At 40.0% G+C, this 25,517-nt stretch overlaps 1 protein-coding gene across 1 annotated transcript; it reads right to left on the minus strand.

The window, feature by feature from the left end:
* Positions 1–2,876: 2,876 nt before the first annotated feature.
* Positions 2,877–14,667, minus strand: LOC134618761 (Krueppel-like factor 15). Its single transcript, XM_063464317.1, has 3 exons — positions 14,554–14,667; positions 11,211–12,780; positions 2,877–4,370 (listed from the first exon to the last, which is right to left on the minus strand). The coding sequence occupies exons 2-3, from the start codon at positions 12,692–12,694 to the stop codon at positions 4,193–4,195; spliced, it is 1,662 nt and encodes a 553-aa protein (XP_063320387.1). The 5' UTR covers positions 12,695–12,780; positions 14,554–14,667; the 3' UTR covers positions 2,877–4,192.
* Between the last annotated feature and the right edge of the window lie 10,850 nt (positions 14,668–25,517).

Here is a 25,517-nt window from a genome sequence, read left to right on the forward strand (position 1 = left end):
TCAATTAAAGAATGTAAAGATCGCATCTGCATAAAAAATAAAATGCATACATCTGTTACATACAATCTGTTGCTTATTTATATGGACTTTGGCAAACATAACGCTGTAAATTATTAGCCTTTCAGTTGCTAGATACTTCACACTTATTTAACACTTAGCTCGCTGTCTGTACCTATCATTTGGTTTTGGGCACATTAGCACAGGTTTTTATATGTGCATCACCCGTTGTCAGTGAAACCAAAAATTGAAGAGAGTAATGATTCGGAACCAAAACATTTGATCTAAGTTCTATAAATCAGTACTGTTGTGTAACCATTGTACAGAAATGTGCACAAGAAAGTATGAGACAAATATAGGGCAATGGCTATTTTTGGATGTATGTGGTTTTGTGCGTTTGTTCAGAGCCAGACATGTTTGACTGAGTTTTCAAGCTCTGTCCAACATATACAGAATATTTCTGTTAATATGCAACACTTTGTCCTTTTTAAGTATGAGATATATTTGACAGGGTTAACTGTAGCCTAGGAGGAAGACCAGATTATATATTAATTGGTAGTTTGATTCCTGGGGCGCTCCAGTATTCTTGGACACATTGTCCATTTAAAGATGATTACTTATACACTCTTGTAAATCTAACTAATGCTTAATTGCTCTATTATGCTCTATCTATTAGAAGTAGTTATCTTGCTGTATTCTGACATTGTAGTAGTAATTTACTACAGTAACATTTAATTAATTAATTAATTTACTCAAGTCAGCAAGCCTAGGTTTGGTAAAGCCAATCACTTACAGCTAATATTAGATGGCATAAGCAAACCTTAGCTAGAGACTATATCAATCTTATAACTAAACAACAACTATAGATATTGATAGCGTCAACACTTTTTAATCTTTACTCTTAAAAGCACTTAACAATAAATGCACACATGCAGTCAGAAATAAATTCATTTTGTCATTCCCAAATAATGTGGCCCAAATCTGACATTTTTACTGTATCATGTGACTGAAAGTCTCTCAGCGAAAACATCAGGAAAGCAATATAAAAAAATCTAATGAAACACTTATTGGCTGTTTAAACAGTAAAAACAAATCGTGTTTTTTTTTTTTTTAATTTTTATTGTAAATGTTTTACATTGTAGAACAAAAGCAAAAAATAACATTTTTTAGCTTTTTTTGTTGTAGGTATGTACAGAACACATCTGAAAATGACTTCAGTGTTTCATAACACACGACAATTTTATTTCCAACTCAGGTGTAATTTCAATTTGGTTTTTTTTCAATGTTAACCAAGTGCATGTAAATAAACTGTTGCTGACATGCATTTTTTGACTTCTTACAAAGAATGCATCATGAAACATGTAATAAGTCTATTGTATGTGTTGTGTACAGACCTCACAAACACTAAGTTAACTAATTTTAAAACAATATATTTGAATTATCATGTTATGTACACTTTCTTTACAGTTTTAAAAATCTTTCACAATCACAGAAATCACTAGAAGAATATTTCAATTCTCTTTTAGATGAATATACAGTATTTACATACATTCACGGGATCAAGTACGACACCCTTTCAGAAAAGTGTTTCTTCTAATTGCATGGAAGGAATGGCTGACTGAGTTAACATACTTCCTTTATATAGCGTCACTGGTGGCAAACCAAAGACTAAAAAGGGTTTGACAATCACTGCAGGTTTCAGCAAATCAATTTCTAAAACCACAAAAGTCTTTCTTAAAACCGTATTTTAAATCTGTTTCAAATCTGTGAATTTTGTCAAATAATTCTCAACTTTATGGCACAGAAATTTCCTCTGAGCTCCTCCTATGATATTTGGTTTAATTCAAAGGAAATGCAGAATAAGAGATTAAAGCAATCTACTCAGTTAAGTGAGATATGAAAAAAAAGCTTAACAGTCACTGCTTCCTTACAGTACAATACCTCTTTTAGAACAATCGATATGTTCAAGACCAGCAATAGTGTTTCTTGAATGCTTTTGAAAATGGTATTTATTCTGAAAAATGTGCTGTAAATTCATGTTTGGGAACGACCAAAGTAAGAAAACTTACTCATGAAGATTTCCCTTTAGATGTGGCATTTGATGTTGCAATGACACTAATTTTCCACTCTCAATGGAAAGTTAACTGAGCTCTTTTAAGTTTTAATCTGTGGTGAAAAGTGGGACAATATCTATTTGATGTCTCTTTAAGCAAGATCCAAAATATTTCATACATTAATTAATTAACAATTCATTCTCTTACAAATTAAGTCTTCAGTGATAAAGCACTGATTTTAAAAATGCAATACTTTTGTATTTTGCCTCCTTTGCAGTTGGTCACTATTAGCTAATATAAGTTAGCTAACACTAGCTGATGTTAGCTAACATTTTATAATGCTAGTTACTTTTTTGTAATTGTACATCATTTAAGCTATGCACTATGATAAACGATTGAAAGTACTTATAATTTTCATATGTACTGTGATCCTGTCATTGCAACATGTGACAGCATTGGCCAGTTCTTTAGCAAAAACAGCATAGCTTATCTTTAATCTTTTTACTTTGGTGTCCTTGGTGCTAGCCTTAACAACTGGCTACCCAATAGAAAAACTCAATTTGACAGGTAACAATTTCATTGAATTTCAGATGTTCAAAAAATCTGGGGCAAGACAAAAGATTCACATTGATGCCAGCAGATTTACCATCTTGTATCATATGACAGCAGTGACATAAAGTAAAGAAAATCACATTAAGTAATAACTGATATGGTATAACAAAATAATTAAACAGAAGTTGTGACATTTCATGAGATGAACAAAGACAGAGTTTTAAAGCTTGGCTTTAGGATCATCAGCTTTGATCCAATAAAGGCCATTAAATCTATAATTATTACGATAAGTAATTTTTTGACAAGATGAATCAAAAAGAGTCAGACTGCAGTAAGAAAACACAAAATTCTCAGAATTCTCAGTATGGGCAGACAACCAAAAATGTCATGTGTATCAGTGCAAATTACATGATATTTGTTGGTGAGCAGTAATTCAACATCAACTTGAGCTTTGTTCTTGTGTTTGAGGTCTAAGGCAACAAAGAGACTTATTCAAAGCTAATGGAATGTTGGTATATCTTTTTATCTACTGAGAAAGAATTAAACCAAGACCTTAATAGTCCCCATTACTCCCTAATAGTATGCCCAGTAAGCTCTTGTTGCCGTGCAACAAATGAAATTCAAGCCATTAAGCAGTAAGTTTTTGCTAGTATTACTTTTCAAAACATTTGGCTCCAGGAAGAGTATAAAAAGTGGAGGTTTTAAACAGGGATGCATGTGACTAGTCAACTAGATGTTTAAATCCTACTGCTATTGCTAGTCAGCACCAGAAATACTAGTCAGTTACACAGACTGGTACACCTGGTAGCAAGATGGAAAGTAAGCAGATTACCGCTAACCAGCTTGGTTCAGCAGTATTTTGACGCAGAAAATGAATGGTTGAATGTCACCTGTGCTAGCATGCAAGCTAATGGCAAACTAATCATTGTGTCTGTGTGCAACATTACATGCAGCTCAGAGTGCCACACATGTCAGAGACATTTAAAATGCAATCTGATCAAGGAGGAACGCGATTGAAAGTTTCACATAGCTCTTAGAGACAGCCAATGTTTAACCTCGTCCATTAAGTTTTGAATGTTTTCTACCTTTTAGACAAGTCAGCTAACCTGATTCCTTTTTTTCTTGTTTAAACAACTAGCAAATTAGTCGCTATAGCATCCCTAGTTTTAAATAGTAGCCAACCCCCCAGTGTTATACCTTTTATTGATATAAGGCTTTTGATTGAACATAGCAATAACACACACCCCAACGTGTAAAAAATAGCAGATCTTTCTCCAAATTAGGTTAGCTAAAATATCTGAGAATAAAGTTGTAATATACAAGAAGCTTATTCCACCTGTGAGGGTGCTTTGTCAAGTAACAGTTTTCTGTTTTAGTTCGTTACAGTCTTTTCCTTGTCACCCAATAAATTATCACAGTACCATGAGTGTACGTCACGCACACGTATTTGAACATAAACACACTTGGGCAAAAAGGAGTCCGGCGCAAACTCCTTTAAAGGGCATCTGGACTATCACCCCACCACCCTCCTCTGTCTTTCGTCACATTCCCTCCCCTTCCCTCATGTCTGTCAGGCTGCCAGAGCAGGGTCAGAGGGGTCCATTTGCAGAGCGTCCTGTCCTGCTGCTTCTTGGAAAGCGGTGGACTTTGAGGTGTTTCGACAGGTGATCACTGCGAGCAAACTTCTTCTCACAGACTATACACTGGTATGGTTTCACTCCTGAGTGGGAGCGGCGGTGTCGGGATAGCTCGTCCGATCGAGAAAATCTGTTGGAAGGAAACCCAGCATGTGGTTAGCAAATTAATCAAATTTTACTGTACATTAAAAACATTTGGCTATAATAATTCCCCATTATTGCTTCCAAATGTTCTATTTTATTATTACTATCAGTAATGTGATCTGTTTGTACACAGCTATTGTTATATATATAAAAAAAAAACTAAAAACAAACTGATGTAGTCACGCTTTAAGCTGCCAAATAATATAAAAGCCATGCCAGCCTGTTTTATTTCAGGGTAATCTGATAGGTGTGAGTATTGCCCTGCGACTTGAAGTTAAAGAGCCATCCCATATTTAGCTTAACACATGAGCACTGCAAATCCAAACCCAGTCTATTCCTGGCCTGCTCTGCTGTGGTTTCTATGGGCTTCAGCCAGCTTGGGTATCAAGCCAGTGAAGGGTTAAGTGGATGACAGAGCAGTGCCTTTATACCTTGATTTGGTTCCGTATATATTAGTAAAGCTGTTAAGATCTGAACAATCTGCAACACAGATTGATTTTCTAGCACATTTCCAGGAGCAGCAGCAGGCTGTAGACATGAAGGCGATAATTCAGAGATGTAAAGATGTCACTCACAGTTATTTCAAACCATTTCCACTGTAGACATGTATTACACAACTGGCCTATTCATCATTTTAATAAGCCAGTCATAAAAAGAAGGTAACTGACAGAGCTTACAAAGCTAAGCAGTGGCTTCTGAGACAGCAAGAATCTTAAAACAAATCAAGACGACTCATGTTGTTGATACAGAGCTCTTTCTCTATTGCAAGTCCCACATAATCTCATATAATACTCCATAAAGTACAGATAATCAGTCCCCAGTGTAACAAAAGAGTCTGCAGCCATAATAGCTATTATGTGAGACACAATGAGCCAATATGCTCAAAGGTGGCAATGCTAACATGTTTGCCCTGAGTGGGTAGAATATTTGCCAAGTACACCTTTACAGCTTTCAGAGGCTTTAAGATGGTAAGTAGGAGGCAGGTGCCAAGGTGACACAATAGCGAGAAATGTTTTAGCTAACCTGTCTGCAATGATCTTTAAAAAAGCAACTGTTGCTGCCAGTGAATCTAGAAAGTATTGGCCATTACGGCCATTTTCCAAACAATCTGAATCCTACCACTCTAAAAAGAGAAAGACTGGTCACAAGTGAAAACATTCAGGACAGGTGCCAATCTTCCCAGCAATGGACTTCACAGCAAATTCACTGCAAGGTCAGATCATCCAGTGCTCAGAGTGCCTGCAAAAAGCCTAAAAGCTACAGCTCAGACTTTACAGGCCTTGGTTAGCATGTTTAATGTTAAACTTCATGACACTACGATTGGAAAGGTTGCCAGGAGAAAGCCTTTTCTCTATAAAGCTGCATTTGAGTAAACCACAAGACTTTTGAAACAATCTCCTTTGCACAGATGAAACCACAGTGGAGATGTCTTGCCATAATGCACATCACTGTCTGGAAAAAAAATGCAAAAAACCAAACAAACAACTAGAAAAATAACATTTCAGCAAACACAGCTCATACCAACTGCCGAGCCGGGGGTTTGGACTTCTAGTATTCTAGAGTCAAATGTAAGGCCATCAGTCTGACAGCTAAAGCTTGGCCTAAACTGGATCATGCGACAGGACAATAATCCTTTTGTTGTAAAGGAAAACGATCAAGGTGCTACAATGGCCCAGTCATGTGTGGATCTCAACATGACTGACATGCTGACCTTAAGAGAGCTGTGCATGAACGAACGCCTGCAAACCTCAATGAACTGAAGCAACGAAGAGTCAGAACAGATTCTCCCACAGTAACAATAATAATGATGAAGTCACACATTATCATACATTGCTGTTAACGGTGTTTGTGCACACTAGTGAATACTGGGTGTACTTTCTTTTTTGTGACTGTATTCAGTAAAACCGCAGCATATAACTATTTGCTTTATGGTCTGTTGGGGGCAGCACATCGGGCTGACACTAAAAGTTATGACATTCACCAGTTATTGTCTAACCATGTTACAAAGGACCTTCAGGTAAAACAAAACGCAGTTACTGATATCAAGTTGCAAAGCTCTCCAAATGTGTGAAAAACAGTTATATTATTGCAAATGAAAGGTGTTTTTCTAGCTCTATTACACAAACACAATGTTTACTACAGTATATACTACAGCCAGGGATGATTTGCTCATCTCTTTGTAGCCCTGAATGCAAGCTAACAAGCTCATCTGTTTGTTACACATCTACAGTAGAAGACACAGCAGAGCAAAATAAGGAATGAGTTGTAGTTTGGATAACGAGGCAATAGAAACTTCTATGACAGGTTTCTTTTCATTTGACACCCCCATGTACCTCTTTACATTTCACACAGTCATTCAGTTTTGTTAACAGACAGTTATGGCTTATTGGAGCCTTGAATAACATTAATTTTGTGATAGACTGTCTACTGAAGTCTTTTGCCTTTGTGTTGAAGGGATAGTGGGATTTTTTTTAACCTAGTTCTCCGTACCTCAAGAACATGTCCAGTAAACAGAAATAAATACTGATCCATGTCTTTACGTTCTCTTCTTTATGCGACTACTCTCTTGGTAATCGCTGGATGATGTGAATGCAAGCATTAAACCCTAAACATACTATATCAGCTACAAGCTTGGGCACAGTAGAATCCATACATGTGTACTCTATGACTAAATTTGGGCTGAGCCTATAAGAACTATAACATGATGTACTGTACCCAGAAAGATCTTTCAAGAGAACATTCATGCAGGAGTTATGCAATTACATAACCTCACTCTCCTCACATGTATGTTCTTTGGCATAATGCCTGTTCTCTTTTGTCACCCCACCTTCTCTCTCTCGCCACCTCATGCCTTTTCTTGCTATAGTTCTTTGTCTAGAATTTTAGCAATGTCACTTTTTCTCAGCTTACATGTCACAGATTGTGGACAGAGAGAGAGAGTGTCCTCAAGCTCAGTGAGTTCAGCGAGTTCATAAGTGCTAGAGGTTGGGATTAGGGGCAATTTTCTTGATTACCTGAGTTTGTGCTTTTCACTGAGGATTGTGGCTTTTGCACCTCAAGTCCTTGGGGCAGCTTGGCGTGGAGCTGCACAACACATAGTATACATAACAGCGTGGGCCCTGTGGGAAACACACGCAGGTTTTGTTCTAACTTGTCCCTGAACTTAGATCTTCCGCCAAAGCAGCATTCAAAGAAAACAGCCTAAAAGGTGTGGCGGTAACAAACAGTAACACAGATGCTGGCAGATACATAAGCTATAAATGCTTTCATAGTTGTTTTTCCCCCACGCATTGTTGAGTGTGTGCTGTTAGTTAAAGCCCTGTGTGCCACCGTGTTTATATAGGTATAGGTATGCCTACTACATGTTAACCAACACAAAGGCCACGAAACTCTTCTGAAGGATTTTTGTAAAATAGATATTATCTTTTTATCTAGCTGAATAGCAGCAGCTTTCCATCCATGGTGGTCCCCGCCAGATCAACAACCCTTCGTGAGTGATGGATCATAAACTAAGCACCCTCTCTTCCTTTCCCTTTGTCTCTCTTTTGAGCTCTAAGTGTCCAAATCTGAGGCTAAATTTGACTGTGACAGCCCCGTCACCACCCAACATTGTTTTGTTGTAATGATGAATGCATCAGCTGACAAAGACAACAAGCCACAGCCCTGATGACAGATGCCGAGCACGCACACGCTGGAGTGTTTTTACAGCAAACCTTGGGTTCCAGCCCAGATTCTCAACACAATCCTCACATGAGAGCCTCAGTGCAGGCTGGAGATGAAAATGCTCCATGTTTGTGTGCGTGTATGGATGTGTGTGCGTGTGTTGCTTGTATGTGCTAATTTAAGTGTTTACATGTGACCAGATGGTCACAAGAGGGGAATAAAATTCCAAAAAGCTTTAAAAAGGAAAACCGTTTGGCAAAGGAAGGAATATAACGTTGACTGAGTTATATGTGGGAATCCAGCCAATGAAATACCTCTCCTGTCTACTTCAGAGGAGCCAACACATGGATCTACTCTAAGGTTACAGAGGGTACAGGGAGCCTGACTTCTTACTTCACGTCCATTTCCTGACTCAGAGGGAGAGGAGTGTGGAAGAGGTAACTTTATAATATAGTAAATTGCTGCTGCTGTCACGTAAAGACGATGGAGATGAAGTTTTGAAAGAACATTTAGGATCACTTAAAGAAACATGTAGTTCTCAGTGTTTGCATTTTCTGACAACACAGATTAAACCCAGTCATAAATGAAAGAGAGTGCACCATTAAACCTGACCAATTGAAAAACATGGTTAATCTTGCCACACTCTGTCAAAACACACTCGTAATCCAAACAAAAAGATCTAAAGTTTAAATAAGTATCAGCAGAGTTTTCTCCACCACATAACAAGCTCATTAATTTCCCTGAAATGAGAACTCCATCTAACACCTAGCTGGTTTCTGAGCTGTAGCACCTGCATCTTTCTCCTCTTCGGTGGACCTCACTGCCACTAGCGTAGTCGTGGTGAGTGCTTAGCTTGCATGTCCTACTTTAACATGCACTCAGCTGCTCCTTAGCACCTGACCACGCTCACTGAATCAACAGTATGATTGGAAACATTCCTGAGATTTTCTTTTTAGTCACAAGGAGCAAAAATGTGAAGAAATTTTAACAGCATCACATTGATTATTGTAAAGAGTAACTAAATAACCGATTACTTGAACTACAAAACTAACACGTTGGTATCCCCAGTTTCAAGTGATCTGCAAACTGATTACATGCATTAAGTCCATATGTCTGCCACTGATAACAATAACACAGCAATGCAGCAAAACAAAGCTCCGATACAAATTAATTTTGGGCTTCAGATCAGAAGTTAGCTTAGCTTAGCATTAAAATTTGAAAAGGAGGGCAGAGCTAGCCAAAAGCACCTTTTCAAGCTCACTAATAAAGGTGTTTTGATCTCATCTCTTTGGTCTGAGGAAAAAGCAGAAAACTAACATCCACAAGCTGTAACTGTTGCTTTCCAGTGAGTGCTCGGGTCCAGTGACCTCATCAAGTTTCCCCCTGGATGCCTGAAAACCTCCCTATAAAGCCAAGACATGAGAGTCGTATCACTCATCTCATCTGTCCTTCATCAGCAAGCCTGAGGGAATGATACAGGTTACCAAAGGACAAGTGCCTATAGCACTTTATTTCTCATGGAAAACATGGAAAAAGTATGTCTTAGACTCCAAAAAAAGAGATCATTACATGCATAACAAGTGACAGATCACAATAACTTGATATAGAAATATGTATGTCCATCCATAATGTTGTTAAAAAATGTCTGACATGTTTTTTTAATGGCTATAGTTGTAGCACAGCCTCCTCACAGTGTGTGCTGATTGTAGGTGTAACTCTGCACTGGACAACTGCTGAGCTGGACCAACATATCCAACATATCACTCCATGACAAAAACACATTAACCTTTTCACTCTAACTTTAACCTAAATTTAGATCTACCCTTTACTTCAAATCCTTAGCAGAGTTATTTTAACGTTACCAATGCTTGCCCTAATGTAGGCTGGCCTTTGTCCATATGTACAAAAACACACACACAAACACACAGGGACATGTCTATAAGGCTCTATATGCACACTCTTGGGCAACAACTGAAAAAAATGACCACTGCACCAATGATCAAAGCGTTCAAGTAAGGATTTCTTATTCAAATCTAGTCCATGATTTAACCATGGAAAAGCTACTCAGTTTGCAGCAAATGAGACTTTTACCTTGTATCCTACACTGATAACTTTAAACTTGATTCTGTACTAATGCTCTGCTGCGAGAACAGGAGTAAAGTGGTTGCAGACAGTGAGCAAACAAATGGAATAACTAACAGGGGACAAAGTCTGCATGCAGACCGCTTCAAAAGGCACTCTATCTAATCTGCAATTTTACCATGGTAGAAAAACACACAGATAGCAGGGATACAGCCAACATGTAGAAAAGAACAAATTGTAACCTTCTAAAAAAGCCTTGAGTGCAGCTTCCCTGACAATGACCCATTCCTCCGTTCACTCCCATCCATAAACTAATCAAACAGAGGTTCCTGAATCCTCTCTCTGTGCATTTAACATACATTTATACCCTTGTTAAAGTTTTCACTCTCTTGTAAAATGATATCTTTGGTTCTTTCAGATGACGTGGGGACATCAAAGATGCCTCAAAGACAGATAAAGGATGTGGAACAATTTGCTCTTCCTCCAAGAAGCAAAAAACCCTTCCAGCATATTTCAGAAGTCAAACAGGACAATAAGACAACTTCATGCTGCTGCACTCGATGGATTACATTTCCTTGAGTATCACTTCTTATCAGTAATAACCTGACAATAGAGTATTCTTCATTACATGACACATTAATGTGTAGCACTGTGGTACCTCATTAAAGTCTGTACACAGTATTCAAATATCCTATAGAGTGGAAGTCGATAACCCTGGTTATTGTAATCTCTATAGTGTAGATACAGATATATATGCAACATTAAACCTCTTAGTATCCACCATGTAACTGGTTAACAACATGCTAAATAGGAAATTTTACAAATGAACTTTAATATATTCATTTTGACATTACATGATTTGTTTTCCATTTGGGTGTTCCAAATAGATGAAAATTCTTTAAAAGGGGGGGGACGTTGACCTAACTCACTCCCTACTCTTAACCCTAGGTGGGTTGCTGGTTACCTGGTAAATGTTATAAGAGGCTAAAGCAATTGAATGTGTGTCATGTGAAGCTGGCTTGCTTTTGACTTCATTTGAAGTCATACCAGCTTTACTATAAAAACATTTGGTCCCGCTCACCTCCATCCACAGCCAGGCCACGTGCAAGCAAACGGCTTCTCCCCCGTATGCCTCCTCAGATGGGCTTTAAGGTGGCTGCTCTTGGAGTACATCTTATTACAGCCAGGAAAAGAGCACTTGTGCATCTTAATAAGGTCTGCGACCGCATTCTTCTGGTACCTCTGACCTCCAGAAAGCACCCCTGTAACCGAACCGCCACCTAACCCACCTTCCACAAGCCCTGTGGGTTTAGCTGCGATGGGCACCGGCGCGATCCGGACAAATTTGGACGAAGTGGTGATCCCGGCTTTGCTTGAGCTTGCGACGTTAGCTGGAGAAAGCAGCTGAGGCACTAAGGCAAAAGTCTGCCCCTGAATGTTAACCAGGAGCTGAGCTATTTTGATATCAGTTGGGGCCAGGGTTTGTTGGGACTGGGATTTCTCGGGATTCTGTGTGTCAGATTCTGATATGGCACTGGAGTTTGGTTCCTGTTTGATCTGTATAGGCTGGATTTGTAGGATGACAGGCACAGGAGAAGCAGAGCTGGAACTTTCGGATGAGGAAGGCAGTGATCCAGAGTCCTCCTGTTTGATCCCTTCTGCATGGCTGGTAGCAGAGCTAGTTACACAGCTAGCATCTACCGATGATGATGAGCTGTCCATGTCTGATGCACATGGTGCATGTTTGGTCTCTGTGTGGGAGGAGAGTGGAGAATGAGCCACAGGCACAGTTTGATCCGAGTTCTGTGACACTAGTTCTCCTGCTAATGTCCTTGAATTTTCTGCATCTACATCCTCTGACGTTGGGGACATCGCCTCATCGCACCTTTCCTCTTCTTTTTCCACTGCCACAACCATGTTTTCCTCTAGGAACTCCTCAATCTCCTCTAGAGTGGGCTGAAACAGGAATGCCGCAGGATCCTGCAACTCATCGAGGAAGACTGGGAACTCGTAAGAATCCTCTATGGCCTGCTGCTGCAGAACACTCAGCTGTTGCTCCCAAGCCAGCCCCGTAGGTAAAATGGGAACAGTAGGAGAAGAAGATGTGGAGGAAGGTGGAGAGGACAGGCAGAGAGAGGATGAAAGAGTGTTGCTGCTGTTGCTGGTGTTAGAACTTAATGAGGTGGTGTGGGAGGCCTGAGACAGCAGGAGGTCTAGCAGGCTGTCTTGACTCTCTCCTCCCGAGGAGCTGCAGCTCCCACTGCTCCTGCTGCTTCTGCTTTCGTAGCTGGCGCTGAGGACATGTCGTGACACCGGGGACGAGGACTCGGGACTGGAGCAGAGGGACGAACGAGGGCTGGAGGAGTCACTGAGGTCGTCCTCAGAGAGCCGAGGAGAGGAGGAGAGAGTCACTCCTTGGTACGGGTGGTGGTGGTGGTGGTAGGTACACGCGTCAGTCACCATGATGCCACCATTAGTGTGGCAATAGAGGCAGCTATAGTCAGACTTTGGGGAGCCGGTGTAATACAGGAAGGTCTCCTCACCAAATGGTAAGTGATCAACCATTCCTGTGCGGATGAATGGCAGCTGGCTTTGCTTCACTCTGCTCTGAAGATCAGGCTGTTGTGAACGTTCAAACGTGTTTCTTGTTCCTACAAAACACAAATGATTCAGTTTATTAGGCATGAAATTGAAAGAGATTCTCCACAATCCTCATCTAGTGGAAGCTGCTCGGACTGTGTTCAATTTTAATGAAATGGAACTTTTAACAGGGTTGTGTTCCTGGGTGATGGTTAATCCTAAAAAGTTCCAGCGTGACACAAACACAGCAATGCTGTCTATGAGTCTGTTTGAAACTCAAACTCAGGTTAATTTTTTAACGAGAAAAAAGAAAAAAAAAAGTAAACCAGCACTCACAAACTGAGAATGATCTCCTATTCTTTGTGGTTTCTACCTGCTGCCTGTTCAAGAGGTTTGCAGCTGATGGCACTTCAAAAGGAAAGTCAATCATGTGTGAAGGAAGTGGAATTTAAAGACTGTGCACGTGTGCGGGAGTGTGGATGCTGCAGCTGCTGGTTCAGACTTCAAGTTGACCATGTGGAGTTTGGGTTTCCCGTTTCTTCTAAAATTAAAGCCATATGGTCATTAAACGTGTTTTTCTACCTGTGGTCCTTTGCAGAGCTTTTGTCTCAAAGAGGACACCAATTTAAATTTTGTATCAATAAGATTTTCAATACGGCAGACATTCGACATTAAATCAGAATCAGAATACTTTATTGATCCCTAGGGGAAATTATTTTGGTTACAGTGCTCCAGTATAAACATTAACAAGGCAGACAATACACTAAGTAAGAAATAGACACAATATATACAATATATACATGACTTATATACATATAAGTCACTTATTGATAAATAGCTGAATAAGAGGAAGAGCGTGTGCAAAAGGGTGTAGCTATTGCAGTTTACAGTGTGTTAAGTGGATGAGTTGTACAGGGAGATGGCCACGGGCAGGAATGATTTCCTGTGTAATGTAAAGCTAGAGCCCAAAAGCGTTCTGTAGTTTTGGAGTCAATCGGTGTCACTGCAGGAAGAGTGAGGGATTTAGTGTCTATTTTTATGCCAGAAAAACAATGCACCACATCTACATTTACATGGATAAAAAAAAAAAAAAAACACACTAGACACAAATGCAGTGAGTGGCTTATGATGATTAAACGCAACTCTGAAATCCCCCTTTAAAACCTTAAAAGGCTGCATGAAAACGGGACTAGAGACAAAATGATAGTGCGCCCTCTTCTGTAAAAGAATAAAAAAAAAAAAAAGTTTTCAAGTGCAGAGATCCTAAGGAAAAAAATAAAACAAAAAAATGTTTTTGTTATGCACACACACACACACATGAACTTTTATCTAATGTATGATCTCAGGCCAGAATAAGGTAACATCATATGACATTGAGGGTCTGGTGTTCTGCAGCTGCTGCTTCTATGTGATACCTTATGGGAGGGGGGAGAAAAAGGGTTTTGGAAGAGAGTTCGGGATAGGTTTGGCCACGTCTAAACGATCTGCCCTGGAGTAACCCTGCAACCATTAAACATCAAACAAGAATTTTGACAGCATGGTGCTCTCCTGCTCTTAACCACGTTGCGTGCTTAGTTACGTGTGGAGGTTAATTCGGAATTCACGGCATGTTTAACGCTGCAGGCTGACAGCTTGTCCCATCACAGGCACGGGATTACTTTTTTTTCCTTTTTTTGTAATACTGCGCCAGTTCGCTAAATATTTCTACGTATCATCCGGTAACAGCTTTGCGTGCATGCATGTCTTTCATCAGAGCCACGCTTCATTGCACACCACACGGATAAACAGAAGACACACAATCACATATAAACAAGTATCTTTTAGCAAATCGCCTACACACTCACCTGTATATGCAAGCAATCCAAACCCCGCTCCTTTAAAGCTGAGCGCTTCTCTCCTGGAAGTCCGTGCGTAATAGTGCGTAATGGCAATAGAACTCCACCGCACGGTCTTCGCACACTCTCTCTCTCATACAGCTCTCACAAGATCTCTCTCTCTCTCTCTCTAGAGTAGTCGTTGGTTCGTTTAACCGTCACGTGATCGAAGTTCGGCATGTTATACCAGTGAAATCAGGGCTCACGAAGGCTCGTCTGCTCGGCGCACGGTAATTGGCCTTCGATGACGGGAGGCCGGCCTTAGGGCTTGGCGTCAGTGGAAAGAAGGTGCGAGTAAAGGAAAGAGAGAGCATGTGTGCCAATGAGGCTCGATCATAAAATCACTTTCATATCCCAGCAACTGCTCTTGAGGCTATTGAAGGCGCAAGTCATTTTCAACATTGTGTTGATGTGCTTCATTTGCATTTGGCAACTGGTAATATTTCCATTGCCCTTCCAGCGAGTGTGCCATGTGTGTTCACTGAAACCCTGCAACAAGAAGTGTCTATAATATTCTCAGTCAGAGTTGCATGTATTTTCTTTCCTGTGTCACTTATTGTGTAGAAATAAATAGCTTTTACACGACATTACCATAGAGACTGTGTTTGAGGCTGACACATGATAAATCATACATTAGGGTATTAAAGCTGCTAAAAAGTAACAGCCCAATTTTCCTGAAGGGAAAATCATCAGCAGCTGCTGCCTAGAAAGCAAGCTGAGATTTTCGCTTTTTACAGATGACCATGTCTGGATAAGTGGCCGAGTGACTGAGTGAATGAGGGAGCTATTGAGCAGGCAAGTGAGCGTGTTTACATGCTGCCTAATGACATCAGTAAGAGAAGTTTTGCTTTCACTCCAGCTGAGCAGACCTCATATAAACACCTCCACAGGGCTGAAGGAACTTTACTGGCTCCAGCCTAATTTGATTTGCCTGCGTAGGTTAGATTACCGTTCAGTGTTTGGATAAATGATCCACTTTCAGCCTGCTTGTAAACATTAGAAGTGTTTCAGTGTGTACTTGCATGCAGCACAGTCGCTGGCTATCATGATTTATAAAAACACACACACAATGCCACACTGAGGAGGTTCGTTGTGTGCATGACTCCCGTTGAGCACTTCCAGTGCCACTGCTGCTGCTGAAACTGCTACTGACACTCGTGCCACTGCTATTTTGTTCTAGTACAAAATTGTTATTGTTTAGTTAAATGTTCTAGTTTGTTTCCCAGGCACCAGGTGCAACACAACTGTTGAATTAGAGTTTGCCATGGAGCTAATTTGCATCTACAGTCTCAGTGCAGGAAATCGTTAGAAACAATACAGTGCAGTACAATTATTAAAGTTAGGCTGACATCATATAAATATCATATGTTTGTCATTTTACTAGAATATTTGCATTGTCTTACACCATTTATACTGTTAATCATTGTAAAATTCAATATAATTTCAGCAGCTATTGTAATGCTACTACAGTTACTAATATTTATTATTATCATTATTATTATTATTATTATTATTATTGTTATTATTGTAGAGTTTTTACTGTTGTGATTTGGTGCGACATAAATACAACTGAATAGAACTGAACCATTATTACTGCTGCTGTTACTAGTGTGACAACTAGCACTGCTTTTAAGCTACTATGACTACTAATATTGGCACTAGTATAATTATGATTGCTACTACCTGAACTATACCTCGTACCATCACTAGACTGCTATTCTCATTACTAATATCATGACTACAGAGGGTTGGTGAGATAGAAGAGGATGCTAGGAACAAGATGAGATGGAAGCAGATAGCCCCTATAAGAAGAAGGCTTTCATTGCTAATGTCATTACTAATGTTACAGCCTCCAGTGATGGTAGTCAATGGTAAAGATGAGGTTGGAGTGATCAATTTAGATCATAAAGCCATAAAAAAAAAGTTGACTGAGATGATAGTGAGTGGTCAGCTTGTTTGCTGATAGACTTCTGTATAAATGCAGATTTATCAGAGGAGTTTTCCTCACTGGCCATAGAGAGGATACAGGTTCAATACTCCTTGGCGATGCTAATGCTACACCTTTGTCTTTGCTGTATTTCTACTGCGAATGCTGCTATTATTGCCTTTGTTACTTCAAATGGTACAGCAGCACAGGGACCAATCAATGAATCAATCAACCAATCAATCTATTTATTTATAAGCAAACAACACAGGTTGACCAAAGTGCTGTACAAAGAGAAAAAGTAAATAATAAATAAACAAACACACAAATAGAAGATAAGACAAGAAGCTAAACAACTCCGTCACAATTAAAAGCTAGCAAGTAAAGATGTATCTTCAGGCGGGTTTTAAAAATGCCAAGTGTTGGAGAGGTCCTCATTTGAAGAGGCAAACTGTTCTGAAGTTTAGACGCAACAATCACAAAGGCCCAGTCTCCTCTGTGTTTTAGTCTGCTTCTAGGAACAATCAGAAGCAAGTTATAAGCTGAACTTAGAGTTCTGTTTGGAGTATGTTTAGCTAAAAGATCAGAGAGGTACAAGAGAGCTAATCCATTTAGAGACTTAAAAGCAAGCAATAAAATCTTAAAATCAATTCTAGAATGTACTGGAAGCCAATGTAAACGAGCCAACACCGGGGTAATATGGTCACGTTTGTGTGTGCCTGTCAAGAGTCGGACTGCAGCATTCTGAACAAGGTGATGACGAGAGAGCAGAGACTGGCTGATACCTAAATACAGACTAATCCAGTAGTCAAGCCTGGTGAAATAAATGCATGAATTACTTTCCTGCAGCAGGTGACAAAACATTCTTAAGTTTTGCAAGTGCCCTGAGCTGGAAGAAGCGGCCATCAAAGAACACCCCCAGATTGGGACAACTGGGATTACTATTCTTATGGCTGTTTTCACAAATACAACTACCAGTGCTGCTATTACTGCTTTTGCTTATACTTACTAATTCTACTACCAGGCTACATCTAGCAGCATGAAAGTTGTTGTAGTGTTTTTACTGCTGCAACTACTGATGCTGCTGTTACAACTGCTACTACAATTATTGACACAACAGCACCAAAGCAGTGAAGTGTAATTATAAATGACCATTTAGCTGCTTCACTTTCACATTATTGACTTAATGGGACACTTGAGTAGAATCGGGCCTGTTATTAGTAGTTTTTTGCTGTGAAACACGAGAATCTGTTCATTGAAAGGTATTCTGTTTCCTACCACTGTTGCTGGATACAGTAAATACCTAACGTGAGGTTGACCGGGATCACAGTTTGAGTTTAAACATTCTTTCCCTGCTAATTGAATGGACCATGGCTCATTTACCAGAGTTTCAGCCTCTCTCAGTTGACACATACCTGAGTCAGAGAGAATTCCTGTAATGAAAGGAGAAAAAAAAGGAGATGAAGGACAAAGTCTGTACACTGCACCCTGTAAAGACTTCACTGTTTCCTCATGCAGATTACATCTTTGCTCATATCAATAGACAGCTTGTTAAAAATGCCAGGAAGCCCTGGTATCTTCATGAGCTAGAAGTTACTGGAGTTTGTGACTAATTGCAGGTCCCAAGATATTTTTCAAGCATAATTTTGCTGGAAATTGTACTGCAAGAACTGTAGTGCTGCTAGCATTTGAGGAAATGCAGAGCTCAGAGCGGTTACTCACTGCAACAGTCACATGAAGCCTACAGAGGTTCTTTTCTTTGCCCCACATACTAATTGGTTTCGGCTGCTCCATTCAAACTCACAAACACCTACACATATGCATATTATGTAAGCCCCAGATGGATTTAATTAATCAAATTGATTTATTTCCTCTGGTAACGCTAGCAATCTGCCAAAACTGAAATGGGTAAAATGTGTGCTTCTTTGATCACAGGCAATACCCTCAAAAGAGCTGGCATTCTCGCCGAAGAACCACTGGCCGGGAGATAGATAAATACTTCCTGTGCATCACAAGTTTCTTGCATATGGAAGAACACAAAATAAAAATCAGAAGTACTCACATGTAAATGTAAACTGTTTGAGACTTTGGTCTTAGGTGGGTATCAGTTGGATCTCTGGTATGATTGCTAAATGCATATGTTAGATACAGTGTTTGTACCCTTTCTAAAGTGTTATCATGGGTTGGGCGCTCATGCTGTAACTGGATTTAGCATCACCAGCTGACCAGCAGACCCCTGGAGAGTTTAATCCTGCCATGTAAACAGTCCACTGTGTGATCTGAACAGGTTTATTTCGCTTCACCTTTCATGGTACCCACATGGCACTGACATTTTTCATGTGTCAATGCTATAAAATGATGAAATCTATGACTACACAACACACACACACACACACACACACACACACACAATTAATTCAACTGTGACCTGTTTTGTTTTTGGAAATGTTGGGAATGCACTTCCAAGAACAGTTTTCACGAGCAGCTGACCCTTCACAAACACACACACACTGATAAACTGAAAAACTACTACTCTTGTAAACTTAGCATTTACTCTAAACTTTGTCTAGCCTGAACCTTACATAAACCTTAACCAGATTTTCATACTTTGAGTTGAACGTGGGTGGGTCCCTCAATATAAGCGTATAATCATGTCCCCGCAATGTGAGTAATACAAGTATAGACGCACTCACTTCTATTATTAGACGCTCTCTTGAGATACTAACAATACTAACAGTAACTCATATTTGTTTTTTAAAAAGTGTATTTGGGAACAAAGATGCCCTCTGAGAATTGTGCAATGGGGCTTTAATAAAACTGTAAAGAACCTCAGCTCTTCCAACTCCCCCATCCAGTCATGCTGCTACCACCAACACAAACAGTCACACTGGTACAAACACCCTTCTCGACTCTAATGCACTTCTTAGACAGCTTAGTTGGCTTTTAGTTAACCTGGCAAGTCTCGTCCTATTTGATGGATTAACTGCTTTGCCTTATGCCTCGTACTGACTCTCACTCAAAGCCATACAGATACTTGGCAAACAAACTGCTTTGTATGCTGATTTTTTTTAACACACTGTGGTTGGAATTGACCCTAACCCTACTTTCAAACATTAACCTTAACCTTATTTTTTTGTGAAAGTCAAGCAGAACCTTTTTGTTTTTAAAGTAGACAATTTTTAACCCATGTCAGCTACAGGTAGAATGATTATTTCTTAGCTTCCTGATTCCTGCTAAGATCTGGCAGTTAAAAAATTAAATATTCTGATAGCAAAGGATTAGGGTTAACCTCTTAAGCCCCAACGCCCCCTGATACGGGGGCAAAAGGCAGGAGATCAGTTAGGCCTGGGGCTCAGTAGCGGGTTTTGATACGGGCGACACGGGCGGTTGCCCGGGGCGGCATCACGGGCATCGGCAAAAAAAGAAAAAGAAAAAAATTGCTCGTACTCATGCTGCCCCGACATCAGCCAGCGCATATTGGGAATGGCATAGGCACCGATCGGTTTTCTATCGCCCATTTGCTGGGAGTAAGGGCGCCCTCCGTTTGCGAGGTGCGCCTGCTGCTTGCGGCACAGGGAGGAGAGGGCGGGGCGGCGGGGGATTCTCTGGCCGGCTGGAGCAGCATCTAATAACCAACTCGCAAAATAAGACAAAATAAAAACAAACCAACAAACACGAAAACACCAGACATTATGATACAGACTTATAATTTGCACCGATGTTTTTTCGAAATTCTATATGCGAAAAGTGAGCGCGAGAGCCCTCGGTGCGCTTGCTCGCTGCTGAAATCAAAGTAAACTTTATTGTCATCTCCGCTACATACAGTCCAGTATATAGAGAGACGAGACGACGAGGCTCCAGTTACAGCAGTGCAAGTAAACAAACAACATATATAAGAAGAGTAAGAAAATAAATATACACTTTAGGACTTGGGGTAAAGGGATCAATAAAAATTTAAAATTTATAATTTACAGTTTGATGATTTAAAGTCTCACACACAACCCGTCGAAAGGGGAGGGGGACATGCTGCTTCCAAATAGAGCACATTTCATTCATAATGTTGTAAATCCAAGCCCATTATGTATTCATGATTTGAATCCTGGGTTGTGCGAAATCCCAGAAATAAACCCTAGACAAAGTGAATCTGTGAACTAAGGTGTAGGTCTGTTAGGTTATGTTGTGTTGATTCTCGGGTTGGGGGATGGGTGTTCATACTGGAGTGCAAAATTAAAACCAAGATGGACAAGAAAAGTTCAAAGCCATCAGGTGCTCAGTTTAGAAAAAAGAGAAAAGAAGAGGAGGAGAAACGAGCAAAAGATACAGGTAAGCAGATGTGTCATTGGATAATGGCAGGTCATCCTGAAACAATCAGAATCAGAATACTTTATTAATCCCTAAGGAAATTATGTGGATTACAGTTGCTCCAAGAAGAAATGGTAAAAATTTGGTAGCCGTTTGCATACTATGCATACTCTCTCTCTCTTCATATGTGTGTGTCTATGTTTCTGTGGTGAAATTCAGTATGGTTCCGACAACAGTTTTATGTTAATGTACAATCCTTAATATGTTTTATGTCTCTGTGTGTGTGTGTGTTGGGGGGGGGGGGGGGGGGGGGGCAGAGTGTTTGCCCAGGGCGCCAAACAGGCTAGGACCGCCCCTGTTGGGGCTTAAGAGGTTAAAGTCATCACCATGGACGACTTAGTCCTCACAAGGTTAAAGATAGTTAATTGTACGCATAGCTGTCAGTTAGGGCATATTCACTAGACCATTTAGTTTATTACAAACATACAACACATGTTGGCTGACAAGTGTCAAGACTGGAGGTCAGGAATGTCAGAGTTAGCCAACCATTTGTTTCTTGCTACTTACCACAGACACATCCTGTCTCTTCCTGGAGGATTTGTAGTCCAGATGGAATATAAAATCCCACCAGAGCACTGTGCCCAAAACAAATGTGAGTGGCAATACTAATTTAGTTTTGGCTGATGTCAGAGCCTTCTTTGAAAGCCATGTCCAGATCTTCTTAATGTGTCTGCTTACAATGTACCCATAGAGGAAGGTGCCCTAGGGACATTAAAATGAGACTTTTTAACCATTTAACCTTGTTAATGTTTCCATTTTCAAACAGTAGGATACATATACAGTATGTGTAATCCTATGCACAGTGTAGTAGGAGTCTTAGCATGTGACATGATGACATCGAAAAATTTACTTTGTATAGATTATTAAAGAAGACTGTGACATTATAGCTTTGTCATATAATTTACATTTTTTAAAACATTTTTGTCATCATATTAGCTTCTGTACTTTCATTCTAAGATCACAAAAAAAAGAAAGACAGTCTGACCTAAATCCCCCAGGGTCCATACATCCTGCTGATGTTTGCTCTTCTTCCTTTGTTATTTGTTTAACCAATCAAAACATGATCGGGCCAGAGTGCATAACCCGCCTTTCAAGGTCGTCAACCAATTCTGTCGTCAACAGACGTCACGGGTCAATCTTTTATCTGCCTACTTTTGCCTACACACATTTGTTTACAGGAGGGAATTGTCTGAAACATTGGCCTTATATACATATACCCTCAGTTAGCTCTTATTTTTTTTCACTCATTAGAGCTCATTTTATTAACAGTTTGTTTCTTGAAACCTCTAACAGACTGTTGCACAAACAGTTTAGTCATATTTCAGCCTTATTTTTGAAATCAAGTATCCCATTTCAGGAGCTAATGGAAAGACGTTATCTTGCTATGTGAGTGGGTGTTTAATAAATACATGCTGTTAATGTGGAAGAAAGACGGTATATCAAACACATTCATGGCATCGCGTTATGCAAAATGCCTGCTGTGAGATTTATGTCTCCATTCTGTTGAATTTACTGATGTTTTATACAGACAAAGTTGATCAAGTGCTTATAATATTGCTTTCATTTTTTATTTGATTCAATAAACAAGTATTTAGGCTTTTCCATTAATGGTACTGCATTCTAACTTTAAAACAGCAGTTTACTTTCCTGTTTTATGAGCAGTAGTTTGATTATTCCCCTTTTGAAGAAGACCAGAAAAAAGACACAAGAACATTTTGTGGCGGTGTAAAGGATAGGAATAAATGGGATTGCACAAAGCTGTAGATAACAGAGAGTCACCATCGTCATCATCAGGAGTGGAAGAAGGAAAACCAATATTTAGTCAACGACAGCAACACTGCTGTCATAGTTTCTGGTAGCAGCTGAGATATTTTAATGTTTTAATGCACACATAGACACACAAGAATTTGGTCTTTTTAACATTTACCTTTGTGCTATATTTGCAGTGTTGGGAAGGTTACTTTTAAAATGTATTCCATTACAGAATACCGAATACATGCCCCAAAATGTATTCTGTAACGTATTCCGTTACGTTACTCAATGAGGGTAACTATTCTGAATACTTTGGATTACTTAATATATTATCATGCTGTTTACAACTACATGAATGTACTATTGCTGTGATTTATTACTGTTACTGAAGGTCCGCGGCTCCGAACCGTAGTAAAGGGACCTCTGGCTAATACGGTGGGTTCCGTGTCGGCTCGTAGCTGAAAACTAGCTTTACTTTGTTGTCTGGGTCAACTTTGCTAGCGAGAGACAGAGAGAGGCGTTGAAAGGCTGCTCCAACGGAACTTATTTTTTCCGGAGGAAAACACGAACACAGTGTACAGTCGAGTCTTAATAGCTTACTTACAAATGGGCTCGTCAGGCACTCTTCTTGGCTGCAGTGGTTATTATTTTATTTACATGCTTCCAGCTCCCGTTTTTGCTCCGTGACAGCTCGGACTTTTCCTTTCTCTCCCTCCCTCGCTCACAGACACATAACGTGTATGGCAGTCCATTCTCGCTGCAGCACGGACTACACTGCCCATGAGGCTACATTCTTTAGGGCCATGCCTGTAGCATTCTGCCTTTTAGCTTAGCACAACAACAACAACAAAAAAGCGCTCTCTCACCCAGGAATCACACTGTGAGAGAGCGTCACCCTGTAACCATGGCAACCGTAACGCTGCCGCCTGGAACAAGAGAGCGTAGCTGTCAAACAAACCCAAACAGTCCTGACCCGCGACAATATGAAACAGGAAAGTACCGCCGTGTAATCCATTTATTTCAACAAAGTAACTGTATTCTGAATACCACCTTTTTAAACGGTAACTGTAACGGAATACAGTTACTCATATTTTGTATTCTAAATACGTAACGGCGGTACATGTATTCCGTTACTCCCCAACACTGTATATTTGTACACATATTAATTTTTTTTAACTCTTTAACTTCTGAAGCCTGAAGACACATACACCGAAGAAAAAAACAATTGGGACTCATGGGTCAAATAATGTAAAGTATCTTACAGATCAGGGAAAAAAACACAAACACTTTAATATTAATATTTTATAACTTTAAAAACACAAATATTTACACTGTGTAGATACTTGTGGGTCACCTGAGTCTCATATGCTCTTAAAGCAGCATATGAGAGCCTCTCTGTGTTCAAATACAGTACTCTTCAAGACATGTATGTGTATGACACCAAACTGTCCAATCAAATTCTTAAACAAGGCAGGTAGCCCAATGTTAATTGGTCAGCGGTGAACAAAATTGCGCCCTGGGCTCCAATTGAAACTCAGCCTCAGACACTTGTGACTGAAAAACTCCCAAATGGAATTTGGCCAGCGCCTGCAGGCAACTACACATGTTATATGAGGAAACTGTTCGTATGTATTTAATGTATGTTGTTTTAGATTTTGTTCCTGGTAATATTTTTACGGCCCTAGCACCCTCTATTGACGAACCGCCACCGCTGACAGTTGTTGAATCTGTTATTTTAAAAAAAATAAGGACAAGTCCTTAGTTCAATTCCACCATCAGGCCGGGGTCTTTCTGTGTGGAGTTTGCATGTTCTCCCCGTGTTTGCGTTGGTTCTCCCCGGGTACTCCGGCTTTCTCCTACAGTCCAAAGACATGCACTTAGTGGGGATAAGTTAATTGGAAACTCTAAACTGCCCAAAGCTGTGAATGTGAGTGTTGAATGTGAGTGCAAATGGTTGTCTACGTGTTAGCCCTGCGACAGACTGGCGACCTGTCCAGGGTGTACCCTGCCTCTCGCCCTAAGACAGCTGGGATAGGCCCCAGACCCTGAAAAGGATAAGCGGTAAAGAATGGATGGATGGATGGAAGCACAAGCAAATATTAGATTCATTGTTGTCATAGTAGAACTTTACGGCCTCTTCAGTGAAATGTGCAATGATCGTCAATCCTTAAGAAATGGTACAGGTCGTATTTTCATAAAAGACAGAGCTTGGACTTGATACCATGGAGGAAGATGTCAACGGGTTATTTTTCAGATGCATTTTAAGTGGATCTGAAAGGTTAACACTGAGCATAAATGGTGTCACAAATCTGGCCGACACAATGAAAATCTTTGGGGTTTTACCTTAAAGGTTTGACATTTTGCTTGTGGGATGTGCTATACTGTAAAAGGTACTAAATAAAGTCATCTGCAACATTGTTTTCCAAGACTCCTCAGCTCCCAGATACTGTTTTTCCAGGACAGAGGCTGCAGTGTTTAGCGCTGCTCTCATGGCTATTGCCATGCTCCGCTGAGAATATTATGCCTCCAAGTCTTGCATCTGTAGTCCTAATCCAAACCGTTTACAGACACAGAGAACAAAGCATTGCCTTTATTCAAAGTCCAAAACAGGGGTATTATGTATCTCTCTTCTTCCTCAGTCTGTTCTGATCTAAAAAAAAATGGTTAGCTTCAGTATGTAGTGGCCAAATCATGATTTAATAGCTTTGAATTATATCTCAGCCTATTCACAGGATCCAGTGATGGGAAAAGATGCAAAGATTATATGATGAAGAAGAGAAGTATTGTCAGGTACTTTTGGACTAGACATCTTGCACTGAGATCATCAATTTTGATTGGATTTAACAGAACTGACTGAAATGAGAATAAATTCAATATGTAGCAAGCAGTGTCTTCC

The sequence above is a fragment of the Pelmatolapia mariae genome, linkage group LG20, assembly GCF_036321145.2.
Source record: "Pelmatolapia mariae isolate MD_Pm_ZW linkage group LG20, Pm_UMD_F_2, whole genome shotgun sequence".
NCBI lineage: Eukaryota > Metazoa > Chordata > Actinopteri > Cichliformes > Cichlidae > Pelmatolapia > Pelmatolapia mariae.

Bases quoted from the DNA above. Each gene is read 5' to 3' on its own strand.
- LOC134618761 (XM_063464317.1), bottom strand. From the start codon at position 12,694: ATGGTTGATCACTTACCATTTGGTGAGGAGACCTTCCTGTATTACACC. The intron at 4,371-11,210 runs GTGAGCGGGACC...TCCTTCCAACAG, and splicing joins TGGCCTGGCTGTGGATGGAG to ATTTTCTCGATCGGACGAGC.